The sequence below is a fragment of the Bos mutus genome, chromosome 16 (assembly GCF_027580195.1).
Source record: "Bos mutus isolate GX-2022 chromosome 16, NWIPB_WYAK_1.1, whole genome shotgun sequence".
NCBI classification, from domain to species: domain Eukaryota; kingdom Metazoa; phylum Chordata; class Mammalia; order Artiodactyla; family Bovidae; genus Bos; species Bos mutus.
Genome location: NC_091632.1, coordinates 30831504 through 30852751, shown reverse-complemented (window position 1 = coordinate 30852751; position 21248 = coordinate 30831504). Strand labels below are relative to the sequence as shown.

The window sequence follows — 21248 nt, the reverse complement described above, 5'->3', positions numbered from 1 at the left end:
GCCTACTGTCTTTCAAGATGAAGTAGTAACATACCTCCCTCCTTCACTTTCTTGACCCAGATGTGTTCACTGGTAGAGAAAAGTCGAAAGCCTCGTTATACCAAATGCCGAGCAGCATCTCTATCCATTTCTCCTTTCCTTGCCTTCATTTCAGATGGCAAAGTCCATTCATAATTGTCAGATATGGGAAGTTGTATTTATTTTTACTTGTATTCACAAACCAAAATAGGAAGAAGTACAAAGGATAACATTTTAATCAACACAAGGGTTGGCTACTCTACCCATGAATATAATAGTGTTCAGAGCAACTTCCCTGATGAGAACCAGGAAGGGCCTGTTGGCCTTGAAGGTCACCCTGTCCGAGTTCAGCGAACGACCAGCGATGCTAATGACGGTACTTGCTGCAGCTTCACTGCCTTCCTCATTTACCTGCAGGTCAAATGGGAAACAGACTGCCACGTTAGCTACTCTGCAGCTCATTACAAGAGGTACATCATCCATGGACACAGCAATTCCTCAAACATGCCACTTATTTTCCAGTTGCTATGAGTTAGGTCGGATCCCCTCTGGAACCTTACTTTTAGTCTTTTCTTTCATCCACTGTACTGATGAAAGACTTGTATTCATCCAAGCCTTGTGCTGAAAGAAAGTGCCAGGGTCCATTCAGATACTCTCTGAACCAGAAATCTGGATGTACACAAAGTTGTCACATTTCTGGCTGGCAATGTTGTACATGATACTGAACTGTATACTGAAAGACCTATTGACTCAAAATTAGAGCACCACAGTTGAGACAGTTCCACTCTGGATCATCAAGATCCTAGATAGAACTACTGTCAACAGCCACTCAGGAACTAGGGCCTGTGAAAAGAGGATGGTCCTCTGGCTGGATGAGATGAATATTTCTCAGAGTAATAGATTGAAAGGATGGTGTTGGAGTTTACTGATAAGTAGAACTGCCACAGATCTGGAGGGAGATGGGAGACACCTTTAGAAATTTTGCTTGAGTACCTAGAATGTCACTAAAACTGTGTCCCTGCCTCCAAGGAAAGCATTTCAGACCCCTGAGCTTTGAGAGAAGCTGGTTGATGATTTCCCCTTCCTCATTCCTTACCACCTCTCCCTTCTACACATGCTATCTAATTCACGATCGTTTTAGTACTAAGAGCAGACGAACTTTTGTAAGACCAGGGCCCTTTTACTCAAATCAGATTCTGGTTTTCAGTGGCTTCTCAGGAGACAATCAATTAGGGTCCTTGTGTACAGGGCTCCCAAGAGCCATGGAGGAACCTTGCATCATTGTTTAGTGGGCTCAGGTAGACAAAATGAAACTGAACTTTTGCTTCTTCTTGATCGTAACTCAAGGCCCTCATGGAGGTCTGAGTTGACCACTTCCATTTGGGGTCCATGGAAGAAGATTCTCAGTCATAGTTAAAATCCTGAGGACTCATCTTCTCTTGCAGTCTAAATGTTATTTCTTCCATAATCAATACGGCTTCAGTATTTTCACTTCCAAAATCATTAATCCAGTATTCATGTAAAATCCCCTGTTCTGACCTCAGTATCTTTTAAGATACATATCTTTCTACTCTTGCTTTGGTCCTATTGCTCTATAGAATATAGTCCCGCATTGAGGATTTTATTGCCTAGCCCATTGCCTTTCTAACCTAACTCCTGCTATCGTGTGACCTAGACAATTAAAATGTCTTGGTAGGAGACCCATTCAATACTCTAAACTTCCATTTCTTTCATCTCATTGAACCCAATGAGCATTGCCTTCACTTCAGCAAACCAGTCCGTGGCTACACTTTGAAGTTGCCATCTCTCAGAACATCTCGACCTTTGAAATTATAATTACATTATCCTCTCAGTCTATAACCTTCTGTTTTTTTCAAACTATCACATTTCCTCACTCCCATTAAAATTACCCTGGCTTTTTCCTGTCCCTTGATCCTTCCACTTTCCTCCTAATGACATATTTCCCACTGAGCTTGGACTTTGTAACTATATTTACTAGCACCATGCTCTGAAATCTATCTCTTCGACCACAGTCTCCTTTTTGAGATTTCTAAATTTTATGACCTCTAACATTGGCCTATCACATTTCCCTCATAGCCTGGGTCCCCCAAAGAATGGTCTACATAAGTGGTTTGCAAACCTGGATGCGCATCAGAATTCTTTGAGGAGCTTTGTAAATATACAGATATTCAGACCTTGAGTCAAGCTCTCTAGATAACTAATGCTATTGATCCATAGTTCAGTATTTGTTTGAGAGCCAGAAGTTCTATAGGCTTTACACAGCTCTTACTCCAGTAAAGGTTTCCATGGGCATCTTAGTTGGGGCAACACTGGGTTAAGCAATATTGAATCATTTTCTTCACTGTGGAACTGCTCAGACATCAACACTCCAATGTGCTTTGATTTTCTGTTAACTTCCCTAGAAGAGGATATACATTTATTTGACCACCTAACTTTTTATTACCTGCAGTGTAGTCTAGAGTTCTAGTTTTCTGGAACACACTGTAGGACACTACAGTGATGGTCTACACTTCACCAGCTCTTTCTTATTTTCCATTTGCTCTTCAATCATTACAATTAGGACGTGCCCCCACTACACTGTCCAAATGCCTCAGGGGAAAGTCACCTGCGGTCACTTTTCAGTCTTCTCACTAGATGCTTTCCATTTTCTTAAAACTCCTTCCTGGGTTTCCATAAGCTCATCATCTCCTGGTTCTCCTTTTAATGCCTTTGCTGGCTGCTTTTCCGGTATCACCTTCACCTTAATGTCTGTGTTCCCAGGAGAGGTAGCGGATGGAGGGTAGAACAATTAGACCACGAGGGCTTCAAGTTAGAGTTATGTATAGAGGAGGACACTATAGACTTGGGGTTTGAGGGACCTGGAAACATGCCTTTTATCACAGTTGTCACCTACTGTTCAAACATCTGCTGTCTACACCGTAAGAGCCAATGAAGGAATGACTCCAAAGTTACTCATCATATGAGATACTGATGTATTGAATAATAAAGCAGCATGGTAACAAAAAAAGCAAGCATAAGAAGAGAGAGCGGAGAGAGGTGTATTTACCTCAAGAAATGCCTTGTGGAATGCATCTGAGACATAGAGGTCGCTCCGACCTTCTGCAACAATACCTAGAAGGAAGACCAGAGAAAGATCTGTGAAATGGGAGAAAGTTGGCTTCAACCCACAGAGAGGAATTCAGTTTGGATTAAGAGGTCCTTTGGGACTTTTAGAAAAATAGAAATCCTGGACCCTCACCTAATGATACCCTCAAAATCAATACACATTAAAAATAATAAAATACTTTGGGTTTATTCAGCCTGGTTCCTATGAAGTTAATCTGGTGCTTTAGCTTATGGGGGTTTGGGGGTTAAGGCTGAGGACCCTGTTCTTGAAGAAATGCTCACTCCATCTAGTAGCAATGTCTTTCCTTCCAGGGTGACAACACCTTGAAGAAAGGGTATGGTTCTGAGACCTAGTTTAAAGACAGCCCATTACACATGAATCCACTTAACTAATGTTGTAAACTTCTTTTTAAAAATGAGATATTTTAATGCATATTTTTCAAAGATGGTGTGTTGGAAGAACCAAAACAACTTAACACTATTATCAGAGAATCACAACTGGGAAGGCTTGTCTGCATCTGTCCAGAAGCCCTTTAGAATATCAGGAAGGGCTATTAAATGTCAGCTACAGCTCTTTGGTGGGACTTGGATGTCCTTGGCTCTTAATCCTAGCTATCTCTTTGCTCTGAACTCTGGTGGTTTTCAAGTTTCTCTCCACCTGGTCCCACCTCTTCTATGAGTTACAGACGCCAAAGGTTCCAGTGCCAGCTGGGCCCATGGAGATCCAAGAGCCAGCTTCCCCTCGTACACAGGAGAGAACTGATCCCTTGAGAGGGAAGGGATTCCCCTGAGTTGGCAGTAGGACTGGGATTAGAATCCAGGTGTCTGGACTCCCTCTCGTCTACTCCTTCCCCATCTCTTCCACCTTTGGTCAGACAACTCTGAGGGTAGAGAAAGGAGGAAACCCTTCCTGCCCTCACCTGGGAGCCTGGACTTCTCAGGACTGAACAGGTCTTCGAGGCCCATGTCTTGTAGCTGCTCCTTCACGCTGAAGCTGTCCTCGATGCGGAAGCGGGGCATGTGGACCACCAGCAGCGTCTCTGTTAGCTCATCCAGCCACTCCTGCAGCATGTCTGGGGTGAGTTCCTGTTCCACCTTGGCCAGGGTCTTCTCCAGCTTGGGCAGGATGAGCACCATGGTGATGTCATCACCCTTGAAGGGCAACTCGAGCACCTGGGTGCTTTCTGCTACTCTCCGATAGCGGAACTTGCTTTCCTGGTACATCATGAGTACTGAACATGACTCCCCATCAGCCTTGTAGAACAGTTCCTTCCTTGTGTTCTCGGGACTGAACTTTGACTTCCACAGACCCTGGAGGAAGACACCAGGTGCGAGAATCACAAAGCAAGAAGACCAGAAACATCCGTAGGAGAATGCTGACAGGAAAAACAGTCAAAATATTTTATTACATTAAAAAAGTGAAGTTGCTCAGTCGTGTCTGACTCTTTGTGACCCCATGGACTGTAGCCTACCAGACTCCTCCGTCCATGGAATTTTTCAGGCCAAAGTACTGGAGTGGGTTGCCATTTCCTTCTCCAGGGTATCTTCCCAATTCGGGGATTGAACCCAGGTCTCCCTCATTGCAGACACTTTACCATCTGAGCCACCAGGGACGACCATGGAAGTGCAATTTTTAAGAACAAAGACCTAGAGGGATGTGCATAAAAAGGCTTTTTAATACTGACTGTGTCAGAGTGACAGAATCATGAGTGGGGTTTTTTTTTCAATGAATTTTCTGTATTTTCTAGATTTTTCATCAATGACTATTTGCTTTTATAACAAGAAAAACATAAAAACAAAAATAACCTACTGGCCTCTTGGCAAGTCTCTTCTGGAGTTTAAATCTAATTGCCTTTTGCCTTCTGCCTCCCACCAGCCTCCTTCTCAAAGACCATCCTCCAAAATGCTGGGCTTTCTCCCTGATGAATAAAGCCAGACAAAGGTAGTAACCCCAGGGAGTCATCTGGGAGTCCTGCCAGGCAGAGAGTGAGGCCTGGCCAACTTCCTGTTCAAAGAGGGAAGGGATACAAGATACTGCTTTGACATTTCCAAGATGTAGTTAGCATTCCTTGTCCTCTTCTGGCTCTTTGATTTGGGGACAAGTCACTTAACTCTTTCAGTGGTGGTTCTTCGCTTGTAAAATTAGGAGCTGGTTATTCCTAATATTTGTAGGATGCTTATTGTGTGCCAGTCACCGCTCCAGGCATTTTGTATGCATTGACTTAATCCCCTCAGTAACCCTGCGAGGCAGATGTATCATTGTTACCACTTTATAGATGCAGAAACTGGGACACGGAAAGGTCTTAAGTAACTCTCTCAAGTTTGTAGTCACAAGTGGAAGAGTCAGAATTTAAACTAAGTACTGTCTGAGCAGCTCAAGTTCTCATTTGTGATGTCATGAGAATCAGAAGGCAAAGTGTTTCATAAACTGCAAAGGGCAGTCAGTACACACTGTAGAAATGCAGCCTACTGCGTTCTTGGCATGAGGGAACCCCCAAGCAACAAAGCAGTTGGCAACAGCAGTGACGGGCTAACCCTCCAGGCCCAGTCGGGGAGAAGAACACATCTAGAGCATGACCCGGGAGGGCACAATTCAACCTGTGTTAAGCTGGTGGGCCTCCTGAGTGTCAGTGGTCTGTTTATTCCCACTATCCTCTCCCCTCATCCTTTTTCCTAAATGTAATCAAGTTGGAACAATCTTCAGAACTTGACTCTCTGAGAAAGACAAAGCCATCTGCATGATCATGTCACAAGTCCTCTGCAAAATTTGAGGTTAGTCTGGTACCAGGAGGTTCAGAAGCTTCAGGCAAGAGGAATTTTGAGATGCTGCAGAAGCTGCTCTAGATGATGGAGAAAACCTCATCACTGAGGATTGTCTATAGACTCTGTCATTTTGTTCCAGATTTCAAAATGAAGTTAACTGGACAGAAGAAATCATCACATACTTATGAGAATTTATTATCATGCACACCTTGCTGCTGAGCATGCTGGTCTATGAATGTGTACACTCTGCCTTGGGCCCAGAGACATTACCAGGCCCCCTTTGGACCTCAGTCCAGCAACCACAGCCCTAGACATGACTCTAGACTCAGCAAATTTGTATTTATGCCCAGACCACGCATGTACTATTTCTCAAAATGATCTGCCTACACATGCCCAATGGTATGAAGGAGAGTGAGCTGGAGGGAAATATGTCATCCCTGAGGTCTCTCCAGGGTCATTTTATTTTTTTGCATTTATTTTTTTTTTAATATATTTATTTTTAATTGGAGGATAATTGCTTTACCATATTGTGTTAGTTTCTGCCATACATCAACATGCATCAGCCATAGGTATACATATGTCCCCTCCCTCTTGAGCCTCCCTCCAGCACCATTTTTGAGTACCTTGAAGTAAATGGTGTTGACTAGCACCAGGACAGTGAACTCATTGATGGCTTGTGGGGGAATGACATCAGTGATACGCCCTTCAGTCTTATTGGATATCCATTGGTTGATAGTCAATCTGGACTGCTCTGCATTTCCCTGAGGAGAACAGGAAACAAACCTACCCAACTGTGCTATTCAATTGGCTTCTCCATCTCCCCATGCAGAATTTTATTTTGTCCATCATCCCTCCACTCTTTCCCACCATTTTGTTAAACCATCACTCTAACCCAGATTGGAGAAACCACACATATCTAGCATATTGTTGTGGATCTTCCATAGAGTTAATAAATATTAACAGAAGAAAGAGAAAGAAAAAGAGGAAGAAATAAAGAAACAGAAGAAGAGAAAAATAGTCTAGAAAAAGAAAACAAAATATTATCTTCTTTGACTTTGGAAACCTGAACTCTTATGAGTATTCATGAGATGTGTTCTCTAGGAAGCCAAGGAGTGATGGTGGAGGTGCAGGGGGCACAGGAGAGATGTCCATGTGATCCAAAAAGTTTGAGAAATACTTTTGAATAAAATCAGTAGACTTCTTTGTTGCAGGACTTTTTTTTTTTAAACTTTTTAAGTAAGTCTGTTTATTGAAAGGATCTGAAAATAGTAATAATGCTTGCAACATTTAAGGTCTACAATTGCTCTGTTATGTGAATGAGTGCCCACGTTCTGAATGCCACTGTTACAGGATTTTTATAACTTTTTCAGAGGAGCCTTTGCAATCCATAGATAGCACTGATTTCTCAGGTTTCAAATAAGAATACATATCCCAGGGGCTCTGACTTAAAACACCTCTTCCTGCCTTCAATTAGCATAGCAGTGTTCATTAGGATCCTGCTTCCTTGTCTCTTTAACATCTGAGTAGAGAGGAAGAACTCTGAGGTCTGGGATGACATCTGGAACTCACCTTGAAGTCCAGGGGCTGGAGCTTGGCCCCATATACCACCTCACTGATGTCCTGGTAGGTCTCATTGAATGTAATGGATTTGTCTCCAAAAAGACGGTTGGCTGATACCAACTCAGAGGATTTATTGGCTTTTCGATAGAGTCGGCAGTTCAGTTTGGCAAAGAAAAAGTGGATCTGATCAGAAGTTTTCTCAGAGATGGTATCAAACTTAAAAACCTGTAGAAGCCAAAAGAAAATAATGGTGGGTCTGGTGGGACAGCCTGGTTCACATGATCGGTGAGCATCATGCCAGGCAGCCCCTGACCAATAGTCATCAAGCACAGTGCCTGGCACAGCATAAACATTCAACTCATGCTTTCTAAAGGAATACATGGAAAAAAGAAGAAGAAAGCGGGGGCTTCCCTGGTGGTCTAGTGGTTAAGAATCTGCCCACCAATGCAGGGGACATGTGTTTGATCCCTGGTCTAGGAAGATTCCACATGCCATGGGTTAGCTAAGCCCATGCGCCACAAGTACTGAGCCTGTGTGCTGCAACCACTGAAGCCTGTGAGCGCTAGAGCCCATGCTCTGCAACAAGAGAAGTCGCCACAATGAGAAGCCCGAGCACCACAACGGAAGAGTGTCACCCTCTCTGGGCAACTAGAGAAAAACCCATGCAGCGACAAAGACCCAGCACAGCCATAAATAAATAAATAGATAAATAAATAAAGGATGTGTTAAAAAAAAAAGGGGGGGGGTGGGGTTAGGAAGGAGAGAGAGAAAAAGAAACACAAAGAGCCGGGGACACTACCCAAAGTCTCGAAAGGGTGCTTAAGCACATGGATGTTCTCTTAGGAGTTCCAGCAAGGAGCTGGGCAGAAGGGCTTTGAGTTGTACCTCCATCAACTGCTTGAGTGTGTTGTCACAGGCACCCAGCTTGGTCATAGCGAAAGCTGTGGAGATACTCAGGGGTGACAGGAAAATGTTGTCATTGTTATTCTTGGAGTCTGCCAAATGCTGATAGAAGGCAGTGGCAAAGTGGGAATTGGCCTTGGACAGTTCCCAGACCCGCCGGTTGGTGGCCCCAGGGATCTTCTGCTCGGAGCCTTGGCCCTCAGTTGCCTTCTTCTCTGAGGAACGGTAAATACACATGGGATTCACAGGAATGTCCCGAGGTTTGGCTGTGCAGACGTCTTCCACAGGGCTCCGATGACAGGTCACACAGCCCCAGAGGCCAAGCAGCAAAGGGAGAAGACATATACTCCTATAGGGGGACAGAAACCTGAGTTAAGCTAGGCTGAGAAATCCCCTCCCCACTGTCCACCACAGATTTACCCTAGTAGATCACCAGCCCACACTGTGTGGCCAGGAGGGCCAACACCTTTGAAAAGTACAAGGGCCAAGGACAAGTTCATTCCTGGACTCCTTACCCTGGACATAGTCCTGTTGAAATTAGAGTCAACTGTGGGAGTAACGATGTTATTAGAAGTCTTGTGTGCTCAATGCCTCATGCTGGAAGAAATGAAGAATGCGAAGCTTCCAACTGGTGAACTGGACAATGCATACATGAAATATGGCAGGGAATTTTAGTGCCCAGGGAAAACTTAGGTAAGTTGGAGGAGCCATTAACAGAAGCTATTTAGGGAAGGGATTTTAACCTGGATGTTAAAGGACTGGGAAGAGTTTGATTGACAGCAACACCAGAGGGCTAAGAAGGAATGTCTGGGGCAAAACTACAATCTATGTGCTGAAAACTCTGAAATCTCTAGCTCCAGTCCTAGTCTTTCCACTGAGTTCCAGACCAGTTGTTTGCTGGACAATTCCACCTGGATGTCCTGTTGATCCCTTAGTGAAATACAAATAAACTGAACTTGTCTCTCACCCAAACACCTGCTTCTCCTTCTATGTCCCCCAGCTCAGCAAATGGGACCTTCAGGTACCCTGTCATCCAATCTAGAGACCTGAGAGCCATCCAGGATTTCTCCCTCTCTCCCTTCTCAATAGTCAGACCCTAGATACTATGCATTGTTTTCTTGTTCTCTCACTGCCTTAGATCAGGTCCTCATCATTTTCTGTTGCCTGCAAATTTTAGTAACTTCCAAAGTGTGTTCACTAAAGTAAATAAAACCAGTCTCACTTTCAAAAAAAAAGGATATCATGAAATTGACAAACTAGGAAAATCGGGACACCCAATTAAGTAAACAAAGTGATAAACTCTATTATAGTGTTTTTATAGATAAGACATGAGGAGCCAGACACTTCCTCTGGTTGACTTGGGGCCCTAGGCCTACAGAAAGGAGTCTGTACATGGGTACTGACTCTTCACAATCTTCCCGCAGCAGAAAAAGACAAGACATGTAGGCGGTGTAGAAAGGACTCGCCAGAGTGGTCTTCCAGGCAAGTGTGGGGCTGGCTGGAAGCTGGGGGCAGCTGAAGGGTACTTGGTTTCTTGCATGATCTGAAGTCAACCCTGAAGTCTTTTTAAGAACAGAGGCACTGAGTGGGAGAGCGGAGGTGCTGAGCGAGCTGTGGACGACAGGGTGAGGAAGCAGGGAGAAACTTGCCATTCATCTCTCCAGCTGGCTTGCCTCTGTTTCCCATATTACCCCTCAGCTACCCTTAGAAATACAAGTGGAGGCTGTGGGGGCCCTGGGAGCTTTGTTAAGCACAAAGAAAAACCAAGGTGATCAAGCCAGAGCCTCACTTTTAGCTTCCTGTAAAAAAAAAAAGGAAGGAATGTGTATGATGTTAAGAGATGATCCTTTGTCAAAGGTCACTGAGACCTTGGGAGGGAGTTGGGGTTGTGACAGGAAAGTGGGGTGGGCAGGGCGGAATTGGGTGGAAGGAGCAAAAAGAGAGTTAGGAGGTCCTCACCCATTACATTGGCTCCCTCTTTCCGGATATATGGCAGGCCCAGCGCTTCCCCTTGGAGTGTCTCCTGGGCTGCTGAGAGGGCTGCCGCAGAGCAGCGTCTCTTCTGAGGGAACACATCTCCCTTGTTTCTTGGGTTGGGAATCCAAGGTGTGGCTTAGGGAAAGGCCTTATCCCAGGAACCAAGCGGGAGGGAGGGTACTCAGGATGATGTCTTCCAAACGAGTCTCATTATAACTACCAGGGAGAGAGGGCCCAGTCTTCTTGAAGGTGTCGCGGTCACCCCAGCAAGCCCCTCAGAGGTCAGGAAACCCAGTGAGGGCATGCGGAGGGGAAGCCCACCCCTCTTACCTTTTTCCAGCGGTGACGGTTCCTATCCCATTGGAAATCATGGTCACTAATCTTCCACAGGTCTGAGCGACTGGAGATAGTGTGGTCTGAGGCAATCCCTCTGGACTGGTTCTTTCCTCTACATCTGACTGGGGTTCCAGAGGCTAGGGTGGGGGATGGAGCTGGTGAGGAGGGGAGGCCCGAGGTCAAAGGCTGATGACCGGCTCCCAGGGTTAAGTAAAGTGTGGAGCCCAGTGTTGGTTAATTAGTAGAGAAGTTTTAAAGTTCAGTCAGGTCCAGAGAAAAAGGCCCACCTTTCTTACTCTTTTCATCTTTACAGAAAAGGAAAAGGACATGTTCACAAAATTTCATCAGAAAATACCTGACAGATGAGAACTCTGTCTGCAGGAACTTTTTTTTCCTGGTTAACCAAACCGGGAAGTAGAAAATAGTACATATTCTATATAAATAAAATAGTATTACTGTATGAGCCACCAGGGAAGTCCCAAGAATACTGGTTGCCATTCCCTTCTCCAGGGGATCTTCCTGACCCAGGGATTGAACCCAGGTCTCCGGCATTGGAGGCAGATTCTTTACCATCTGAGCCACCAGGGAAGCCCAGTATATAACTAGCCAAGTTGAATGTCCAGAAAATTCTAGCTTTCTACCTCTCAGTGCAATGCCCTCTTTCTCATAGCTTTTTAAGGAGACAGAATAAAAGAGGTGATGTTATCTAATCAGAGGGGAGAGAAGAGAAATCAAACAGGCGCTACCTTCAGGCCTCTGAGAGACCATGTGTCTGTGACCCAGACAGGTTACACCTTTGTGTAAAATGGCCTCATTCCCCATTCAGCCTTGAAGTGATTTGAGAGGGACACGATAGCAGGGGCCTCAAGGTGCCACCACAGACATTTCTTAAGGTGGAGGAGCTAGGTGAGGAATACTTAGAAAAATTCTATTGGGGGATTGGGAGACAGTGTGGGGCAGGCGAAAAACAAGCTTGCAACTGCTGAAATACTTCTAAAAAGCAAACAGAATGAATTATATTTATGTATATTGTTAATTTTACTTATTTTAGTAATTGGGGAGATGAAGTCAAATTAGTGGAGATAAAGGGCAAGGTTTATATTTATTTCCCTCTTCCTAAACAAACCAAAAACAGTATGACAAGGATTGCTACAAATGTAGATATAAGCCACCTTCTGTGTGATTGAAGACTAGTATTAAGTTGGTATTGTCATAGGCATTCTAAAGAGTTCTCTATTCATTAGACAGGAGAAACCTCTACCTAGACTGCAGTTGTGTCTAATTTATTTTTAAACTTTTTTGGCCGCACCCTGTGGCATGTGGGATCTTAGTTCAGGACTCGGGATTGAACTTGCACCCCTCGCATTGGAAGGCAGAGTCTATTCCCTAGACCACTGGGGAAGTTCCTATGTCTAAGTCTTGGCTGATTTAAACTTTGGACACTATGACGGCCTCTGTGTATGGTATGAATGGTTACAAGGAACAGTCCTAAAAAGCCCCAGAACGGTCAGAGTCTCTTGTCACTCCAGATTAAAGGCAATTGGGAAGTCTCCTGTTCAACCACTTGTCCTCAGCAAACATAGAGCACTACCTAGACAGCAGGCACTGTTGTAGAGGCTGGGAGCTCCAGTCAGGAAGACATGCAGCGATCACATAAAGAACCAATATATAAAAAATAAACCTGGGACTTCCCTTCCAGTGGCTAAGACTCCGTGCTCCCAATGCAGGGGGCCTGGGTTCGATCCCTGGTCAGGGAACTAGATCTCACATGCCGCAACTAAAGATTTAGCATGCTGCATCAAAGACCCCGCACAGCCAAATAAAATAAAATAAACTTAAAAAAAAAAATCTGTAACATGTTGTGTGTGCTTAGTTGCTCAGTCATGTCCCACTCTCTGCAACCCCATTGACTGTAGCCTGCCAGGCTACTCTGTCCATGGGGATTCTCCAGGAAAGAATACTGGATTGGGTTGCCATGCCCTCCTCCAGGGGATCTTCCCAACCCAGGGATCAAACCCAGGTCTCCCACATTGGTGGCAGGTCTTCCACATTGCTGGCAGATTCTTTACCATCTGAGCTACCAGGGAAGCCCACGTTAGGTATTAATAAGGGTTACAGAGGAAAATACAACAGGGCAAGGGAGTAGAAAGTGATGAGAGGAGATAGGGACATTATTGTAGAACGGTGGTAGGAAAGTCCTCCCTCAAGAACTAACATTAAGGAAACAGAATAAAGTTGGGGGCGGGGGGAGGAGGAACCACATAGTACTTTCAGGAAGAGCTTTCCACATAGAAGAAACAGGAGATAACAAACATCCTGAGGTGGAATATGCAGTTCAGACCTATTGTTCCAACTTGTAGAAGTTGTGAGACATGCCTTGGAGGAAGGCAGACGAAGAGATGGAGCACAAGGGGTGAAGAGGGTCTGGTGAACATTTGTGGGAAAAGAGATGAGGATGCAGATACCACCAGACCAGGTAGTGAAGAACTATACATCAGCAACTGGGTTTAATATGTTCATTCATTGAGTCATATGCTCATTTAATTAACATGCTTTTAATAAATGCCTATAGGTACCAGGCATGGTTGGTGCTGGGCCTGGGTATATGAAGATGACTTTGCTCTCCAGGAGCTCCATGCTTCACAGTAGACCCCAGACATGATGATAAACATGCCCATCAATGCTACTGGTCATCTGACTAAAGCTGGAGCAGGAGAGGGGAAGATCAGGAGGTGATAATAGTGTAAGAGATTTCCAAGACTAAGATACAAAGTCTTTTTATTTTAAAATAATTCTAAAGTAACAAGAAAGTTGCAAAAGTAATACAAAATATTCTTATACATCCTTTACCCAGATTCCCCAAATATTCACACTGTTCTCATCTTACATTTGCTTTCTGTTGTTTCATACCCCTCTCTTCCTCCCCATCTCTATATTTTCTGTATTGTTTTAGAATAATTTGCAGATATAAATGCCTTTTTATCCTTATATAGAGTGAGGTTCCTAAAAACCAGAACATCTCTTTATATGATCACAGTATAAAATACACAAGATTGATAGTAATACAGTACCATTTTCAAATCCATAACTCTTATTCTAAATTTACCAAATGTCTATATTCTTTATAGCAACTGGTTCTCAAAAATTTGGGTCTTAGGATCTCTTTTTAGTCTTGCTAAATTACATTTAAACATAATTATTTAAATAATACATACATAAAATAACTTTAACTTCATGCATACACTGAAAGGTTTGCATGGGGGAACTCCCAGGATCACACCTTGGGAAACATTAATTTTCAGGCCCTGAAAGTCCCTGCCCCACCACTTCCAGGTCCAGGGTCACACACTGCATTTAACTGTCATGCTTCTTTGGTCTCCTCTAGTTTGAAACAGTTGCTCTCTTTTCTTTGTCTTTCATGACTATGGAATTTTTTAGAGTACGGGCCAGCTATTTTTGAAGAATGTCTTTCAATTTGAGTATATCTGAGGTTTCTACAGGATTTGAAAGTTACACTTTTTTTTTTTTTGGTAGGAATACTAAAGAAATAATACTGTGTCATTCTCAGTGCATCATATCAGGAGGCACGAGGTATTAATTTATCCCATTAATTGGGATAATTGATGTCAGTCTTGATCACTTAAGTTAAATAAGATCAGGACTGTAAAATTATAACATTTCCCTTTTTATTAAGTAAGTATCCTGTAAGAAGATACCTTGAGAACATGATAACATTACTTTTCATCAAACTGTCACATGCTAATTTTAGCATTCCTCAGTGGTTCTTCTGTAAGGCTTTTAAAGCACTTTTCCTAGTTCCCATCTGATTCCTTAAGAAGAATTATCATTGAAACCATTAGAATTCAGACTTCAACTAAAGTTAGACAACACACTCTCTTGCTAGGGTGTGAGGAAAATGCCCTTTCACTCATTGCTGGTGGGAACGCAGACTGCTATAACCCTTTGAAGGAAAAGTTGGCAATACTAACATTACAAATGAGTTTACCCTTTGAGCTGGAAATTCTACTGCAGGAAGTGTATCCTACAGATATATCTGCATGGGTATAAGTAAGGTTACCAGTTATAACTTGATTTGCATAGCAAAAGATTAGAAACAATTTCCACTTACAGCAAACTAGTTAAACCAACATACATCCCCACAATGGAAGACTATGCCACTGTCAAAAAGAATGAGGCTCTTTTCTATGTGCTGATATGGAAGGGTTTCTAGGACCACTAAGTAGAAAGAAGCAAGCACTGCCAAGCAGTGCTTAGAATGTGCTACCTTTCGTATCACATATTGGGGTTGATAGGGGTAGGTGTCGACAGACAAGGGTGGGAGTGAGTTTTGTCAATATGAATCTTAATTAATTTTCTATTTTTGAACATGTCAATGCATCATTTAGTCAAGACGGTATGGACTTTGTGAGCAACAAGGGCATCAGTGTTGTATTCCACAGAGGCTTGGGGAGACAGGAGTATAAGGGCATGACGTGAAAAGTGGTGGCAGCACCAAAGAGAAACTAGACGCAGCTTGAGCCGCTGGCTGGTGACAGAGGAGGAAAGAAGAATGAGAGTAGCCAAGGTCAGTGTCTGCAGGTGGAACTGTGGTGTTTACGTGTGCTCTGCCTGGGAAGATAATTGCTAATGACTGTATCATATTTCACTGTCTAGAATTTTAACCATTGCTTCACAGTCAGTTCAGTTCAGTTCAGTCACTCAGTCACGTCCGACTCTTTTCGACCCCATGAATTGCAGCACGCCAGGCCTCCCTGTCCATCACAAACTCCCGGAGATCACCCAGACTCATATCCATCGAGTCAGTGATGCCATCCAGCCATCTCATCCTCTGCCGTCCCCTTCTCCTCCTGCCCCCAATCCCTCCCAGCTTCAGAGTCTTTTCCAATGAGTCAACTCTTCGTATGAGGTGGCCAAAGTACTGGAGTTTCAGCTTCAGCATCATTCCTTCCAAAGAAATCCCAGGGCTGATCTCCTTCAGAATGGACTGGTTGGATCTCCTTGCAGTCCAAGGGACTCTCAAGAGTCTTCTCCAACACCACAGTTCAAAAGCATCAATTCTTCGGCGCTCAGCCTTCTTCACAGTCCAACTCTCACATCCATACATGACCACTGGAAAAACCATAGCCTTGACTAGACGAACTTTTGTTGGCAAAGTAATGTCTCTGCTTTTCAACATGCTATCTAGGTTGGTCATAACTTTCCTTCCAAGGAGTAAGCGTCTTTTAATTTCATGGCTGCAGTCACCATCTGCACTGATTTTGGAGCCCCCCAAAATAAAGTGTGACACTGTTTCCACTGTTTCCCCATCTATTTCCCATGAAGTGATGGGACCGGATGCCATGATCTTCGTTTTCTGAATGTTGAGTTTTAAGCCAACTTTTTCACTCTCCTCTTTCACCTTCATCAGGAGGCTTTTGAGTTCCTCTTCACTTTCTGCCATAAGGGTGGTGTCATCTGCATATCTGGTGTTATTGATATTTCTCCCGGCAATCTTGATTCCAGCTTGTGCTTCTTCCAGCCCAGCATTTCTCATGATGTACTCTGCATAGAAGTTAAATAAGCTTATTTTCTTATTTTCTTATTACGTACGCCTTTTCCTATTTGGAAGCAGTCTGTTGTTCCATGTCCAGTTCTAACTGTTGCTTCCTGACCTGCATACAAATTTCTCAAGAGGCAGGTCAGGTGGTCTGGTATTCCCATCTCATTCAGAATTTTCCAGTTTATTGTGCTTAGGTCAAAATCTTTAAATCTTTGAATGATATAATAATAATATGTGGCATTTACTACACACCAGGATCTATGCTGAGTGCTTTATAGGCATTTGCTTCTACAATTCTCTTGTCAGCTCTACCAGGAATATATTATGCCCAGTTTACAGACAAAGCAACTACTATTTACAAGGGTTAAAGACTTGCCCCAAATTACAAAGCTGGCAAAGCAGAGATTCAAACCTTTGTCTGCCTGTCTCACAGGTCTTGGGCTCCTACAGGACAGCTATCAAGAAAATGTCCAGGGACTTCCCTGGTGGCACAGTGGATAGGAATCCACCTGCCAGTGTAGGAGACACAGGTTCGATCCCTGATCCTGCAGGATCCCACATGCCTTGGAGCAATGGAGCCCGTGTGCCACAACTCCTGAGACTGTGCCCTAGAGCCTGAGAACCACAACTACTGAAGCCCCACTGCTAGAGCCCATGCTCCACAACAGAAGAAGCCTCAGCAATGAGAAGCTTCTGTACCACAACTAGAGAGCAGCTCCCGCTCTCCACAACTAGAGAAAAGCCTGAGCAGCAATGAAGACCCAGCAAAGCCAATAAATATATAAATTAAAAAAATTTTTAAAAAGGTCAAAAAAAAACCAACTAAACAAACCAAAGTTACCTAGAATCAAATAAAAATTCACACACACACACAAAGAAAATGTCTGTTTTCCCAGGTTAAAACTTAGTGTCCAGTTGTTTTTCTTGAGGCAGGGTTTAAGTCACTATCTAGTCGCTCAGTCGCATCTGACTCTGCGACCCTATGGACTTGTAGCCCTTCAGGCTCCTCTGTCCATGGAATTTACCAGGCAAGAATACTGGAGTGGGATGCCATTCCCTTTTTCAGGGGATCTTCCTGACCCCTGGGATGAACAATACAATACAGGGATGGAACCTGTATTGCAAGCAGATTCTTTATTGTCTGAACCACAAAGGAAGCCCCTCCTGTGAGTAGTCTCTATCAACTTTGTCCAGGAGTCCCTCAAAATCCAGGGCTCAGAAGAAAACTCAGGGGCTGCCACCATTTCCTTTGTCTACCCAAATTTTATCACAGAGCATTTGTCTTTGAAGCACATTCCAAATGTGATTTTTCCAGGCAGTCCTTTAGAGTCTTTAATACCAGCCCAGTCTTTAATTCTCTTGCACACAACTCCTCTTGGCTTTCATTGTGAAGATTTTGATGACCCCAAATCCCTTTCCTCTTGGTACAGCTTAGACTGGTTTGGTACAGCTTAGACTGGTTTGATGAGGAAAAGAAAAAGCAGCTGGTATGTTGGGTGGACTAATTTGGGTCTCTGTCTCTGTCTACACACACACACACACACACACACACACACACACAGAGTCATTAGTATTCTGTAAAATGTTTTTTTTAATAACTATTTTTGACTGTGCTGGGTCTTCATTGCTGCGTGCGGGCTTTCTCTACTGGTGGTGAGCAGGGGCTACTCTCTAGTTGCAATGCGTGGGCTTCTCACTGTGGTGGCTTTTCTTGCAGTGGAGCTCGGGCTTTAAGGTACACCAGCTTCAGTAGGTACAGCATGTGGGCTCTAGAGCACAGGCTCAATAGTTGTGGTACATGGACTTAGTCGCTTTGTGGCATGTGAAATCTTCCCGTATCAGAGATCAATCACTTGTCTCCTGCATTGGCAGGCCAATTATTTACCACTGAGCTACCAGGAAAGCCCTGTGAGATGTTTTAATAATTATGTACCTTAAAATCAAATTCTTCATGGAAAGGTCTAACCGTTTCTGGAAGTAGAGGCAGACTTTCGGAACTTCTATTAGATAAAAAGTAGCACTACTTCTATGCTGAGCATAAACAAGGTTGGAAGGAGCTCAGAGGGCCTCTCTACGCTTTGCGCGCTGTGTGTAGGTTTGAGGAGCCATGGAGAGGAAAGAATGTAGCATTCAATTGTCCTCTCTTTAATGCTTCCTTCAAGGCCAGTAATAAAATATACAACTCTTTCCCTAGCCCTGCCTCTGGTCTCAGTAGTAACTCCTGTGAGCAGGAAATCGAGCTGGTCCTCACCATTACCACATATCCTAGGCTTTTCTTTCTATTCTTGTCTTTGGATCCAAGAGAAAGACCTTGGCAGAGAACAAACAGTAGAAATGAGCTCCTGCTGTGGTTACTGAGTAACTCAAAGCTTAATTCTTCCACAGAAATTCGGCAAAACATCTAGCACACAAACACACACACACACACAGAGTTGTCTCCAACTCTCCTGGGTTTCTAGTTTACTAGATGGCTACGGCCATCTAGTAATTAAGGTGAAAGAAAAATTTTCAAACTAAATCCTGCAGTATCATTTGGCAGCTACTCTCAAAGCATCTCACTGGTATTTGTCCAAATTCTCACAAATGTGAGAAAGTTCCGTTTCAGTTTCATGGAAATCAAATAAAACAAATACTTACTGAACATGCCCAGTGCACATGCCACTGGGTCTTGAATGTACCAGGTACTCAATAAATATTTGTGTTTGAAGAAACCCAGGTTCAGAGTAGTTTGGCTGACTTATTAAGAAGGAAGTATTTTAAATTTCTCCCAAATGGAACGTTAAGATTATCAAGTAAAGTAGAAAAGATTACTTATCCAGAGGAATTGACACCTTGTATGAATAGAAACACCTCTTGGAAGGTTGAGCAAGAGAGGGCTGCACGGGGTCGAAGTTCTAAGCAACTTGTAGGTGGTAAAAGAGAAACTGAGAAGACAGCAGAGGCAGTGGTTGGAGGTAGTGGGAGAAAGTTCCACGGAGAGAGGGTGGGTTAGACAGACCAAGAAGCAACAGGCAGAAACTAGCAGTAAAGCTGAAGTCAAGAGTGTATGTTTTGACAAGTACAGGTCAATTATGTGACTGGTGTCTTTTCCTACTTCTGCCAAAGGTTGCTTTAGCAAATTTAAGTCCACTTGAGGGTGGAGGAGGAAATGAGGGGGTAGAAATGAATGTAGCTTGGCAGCTTTTATCCCATCAAGACACAGTTGGTTTCAGGTCCTTCCCAAACAGCCAATGCTAAAAATCAACAGATACTGTACGGGTGCAGGCTTCTAACTTTGAACAGAAACAAGTTCTAAGAACCACATCTCTTGTGGCTTCACAGGTTCAGCTTACCAGGAAATGGTGCTGGATACCAAACCCTCCAGCCGCTCAGAGAGAAATGGGCCAGCCCACTCTGGAGAGACAGCCTGTATCATGCCCTAAGGCCAGGAGTTCATCTGGTTGTCTAGCTTGTTGTCAGGTTAACAAATGTCCAGTTAGATATAATGGTAAGCATAGGGACTGAGGAAAATTAGAGGGTATGCTTTAGATCCTAATAACCTGAACATTTTTGTACTTGAGAGGATAACAAGATGATGACAAACTAAGGTCGCTGTGCGTTTTCCTTAAAATTGAATTTTTTAAGGGCTTTGAAACTGTAAAAGTAATTTTTTCCCCTTTAACCTGATAATATTGGATCAGGCTGTGCACTTGGTCAAGGGAATTACGAGAAGCTGACTTTGGTGGCACCCATTTGGGTATTTAGAAATGCCAATCATACTCGTGCTGTTCTCAAGTATGGCCTAAACACTGTCTCAGAAATTCCTCCCCTCCTTTTCATTTTCTTTGTCCTGCTGCGAGCCCTCATCATTTCTTCTAAGTCTGTTGCAACAGATTTGTAACTGAGCTCTCTGCCTTAGGCCCTTTGTTGTTTAGTCACTCAGCTGTGTCCTACTCTTTGCAACTCCAGGGACTGTAGCCCACTAGGCTCTTCTGTCTATGGGATTTCCCAGGCAAGAATACTGGAGTGAACTGTCATTCCACTCAGGGGATATTCCTGATTTAGGGATCAAACCTGAGTCTCCTGCATCGCAGGTAAGATTCTTTACCACTGAGCCACCAAGGAAGCCATGCCTTAGGCCCTGTTCCACTTCAAATCACAATCATCACATCACTGTCAGGTTGAAAATCTTTACTAGTGTTTATTTGCTAAGGGAAAAAAATCACAACAGCTCAGAAGGGGTACATAAAGCTTTCCAAGTCCTGCCCTCAACCAAACTTTTCTATATCCCCAACTCCTTGAAGTTCTGTTCCAGGCCATATACTATGTGCTCCCAGGCTTAGAACTTCTACTTCTGCTCTGTTCCCCATACAAACACTTCTGTGCCTTTCAGGACCAACTCCTGAAATGTAAAAACTTTGCTGAGTCACCGTGCTTCTCCAGCCTTACATTTGTCTTTAAGTGGTCTCCGAGTTACCCTCGTTACGCCTCATATCTTATTCACTTCACTAAAATAGGCAGAAACTGGATCCCTCTGCTTCTAAAATTGCCTATCAAGAAAACCCCACTACTCCAAAGTGTGGTCTCTTTGGGGCTGGTTTTTGGACAGACAGCACCGGCATCATCTGGGAGCCTCTTGGACAATCTTGGACCCACTCCAGACCTGCTGAAACAGGAGCTGCACTTTAACCAGGGCCCCGGGTGAACTATATTCACCTTAGGATTGAGAAGCTTGCTGACACAGAGCCTATTCAATAAACATGACTAAAGAGGCACACATCTGATCACTTTAGTTCCCCAACTTATAACCCTTCCTTGGACAGCTTTTACTTTCAGAATAAAACCCAGCTTTGTGATCTGGCTCTACATCTGAAGCCATCTCACTCTCTCACTTCAATGACCTTCTTTCAGTTTCCGTAACAGTCTTTCTTTTTTTGTGGAGTTCACACATCTTTTTTTCTCTGACTAGGGGTCTCCTTACCCCCGCCACCACCGCCCCCAGAACTCCCCACCCTGCCCCAAGCCA

The 21248-nt window shown here is 43.8% G+C and overlaps 1 protein-coding gene across 1 annotated transcript; it reads right to left on the bottom strand.

Annotated features, from left to right (window-relative positions):
* Nucleotides 1-6: 6 nt before the first annotated feature.
* On the bottom strand, nucleotides 7-21229 carry SERPINC1 (serpin family C member 1). The gene is made up of 7 exons (XM_005890831.3): nucleotides 10678-21229; nucleotides 8353-8719; nucleotides 7477-7692; nucleotides 6531-6668; nucleotides 4065-4455; nucleotides 3086-3150; nucleotides 7-429 (listed from the first exon to the last, which is right to left on the bottom strand). The coding sequence occupies exons 1-7, from the start codon at nucleotides 10716-10718 to the stop codon at nucleotides 253-255; spliced, it is 1395 nt and encodes a 464-aa protein (XP_005890893.2). The 5' UTR covers nucleotides 10719-21229; the 3' UTR covers nucleotides 7-252.
* Between the last annotated feature and the right edge of the window lie 19 nt (nucleotides 21230-21248).

Excerpts from the sequence above, each read along its gene's own strand:
- SERPINC1 (XM_005890831.3), bottom strand. The coding sequence starts at position 10,718 with ATGATTTCCAATGGGATAGGAACCGTCACCGCTGGAAAAAG. Across the intron at positions 8,720-10,677 it reads ACCGTCACCGCTGGAAAAAG|GAGTATATGTCTTCTCCCTT; the intron begins GTAAGAGGGGTG and ends GTCCCCCTATAG. Across the intron at positions 6,669-7,476 it reads TCCAGCCCCTGGACTTCAAG|GGAAATGCAGAGCAGTCCAG; the intron begins GTGAGTTCCAGA and ends TGTTCTCCTCAG.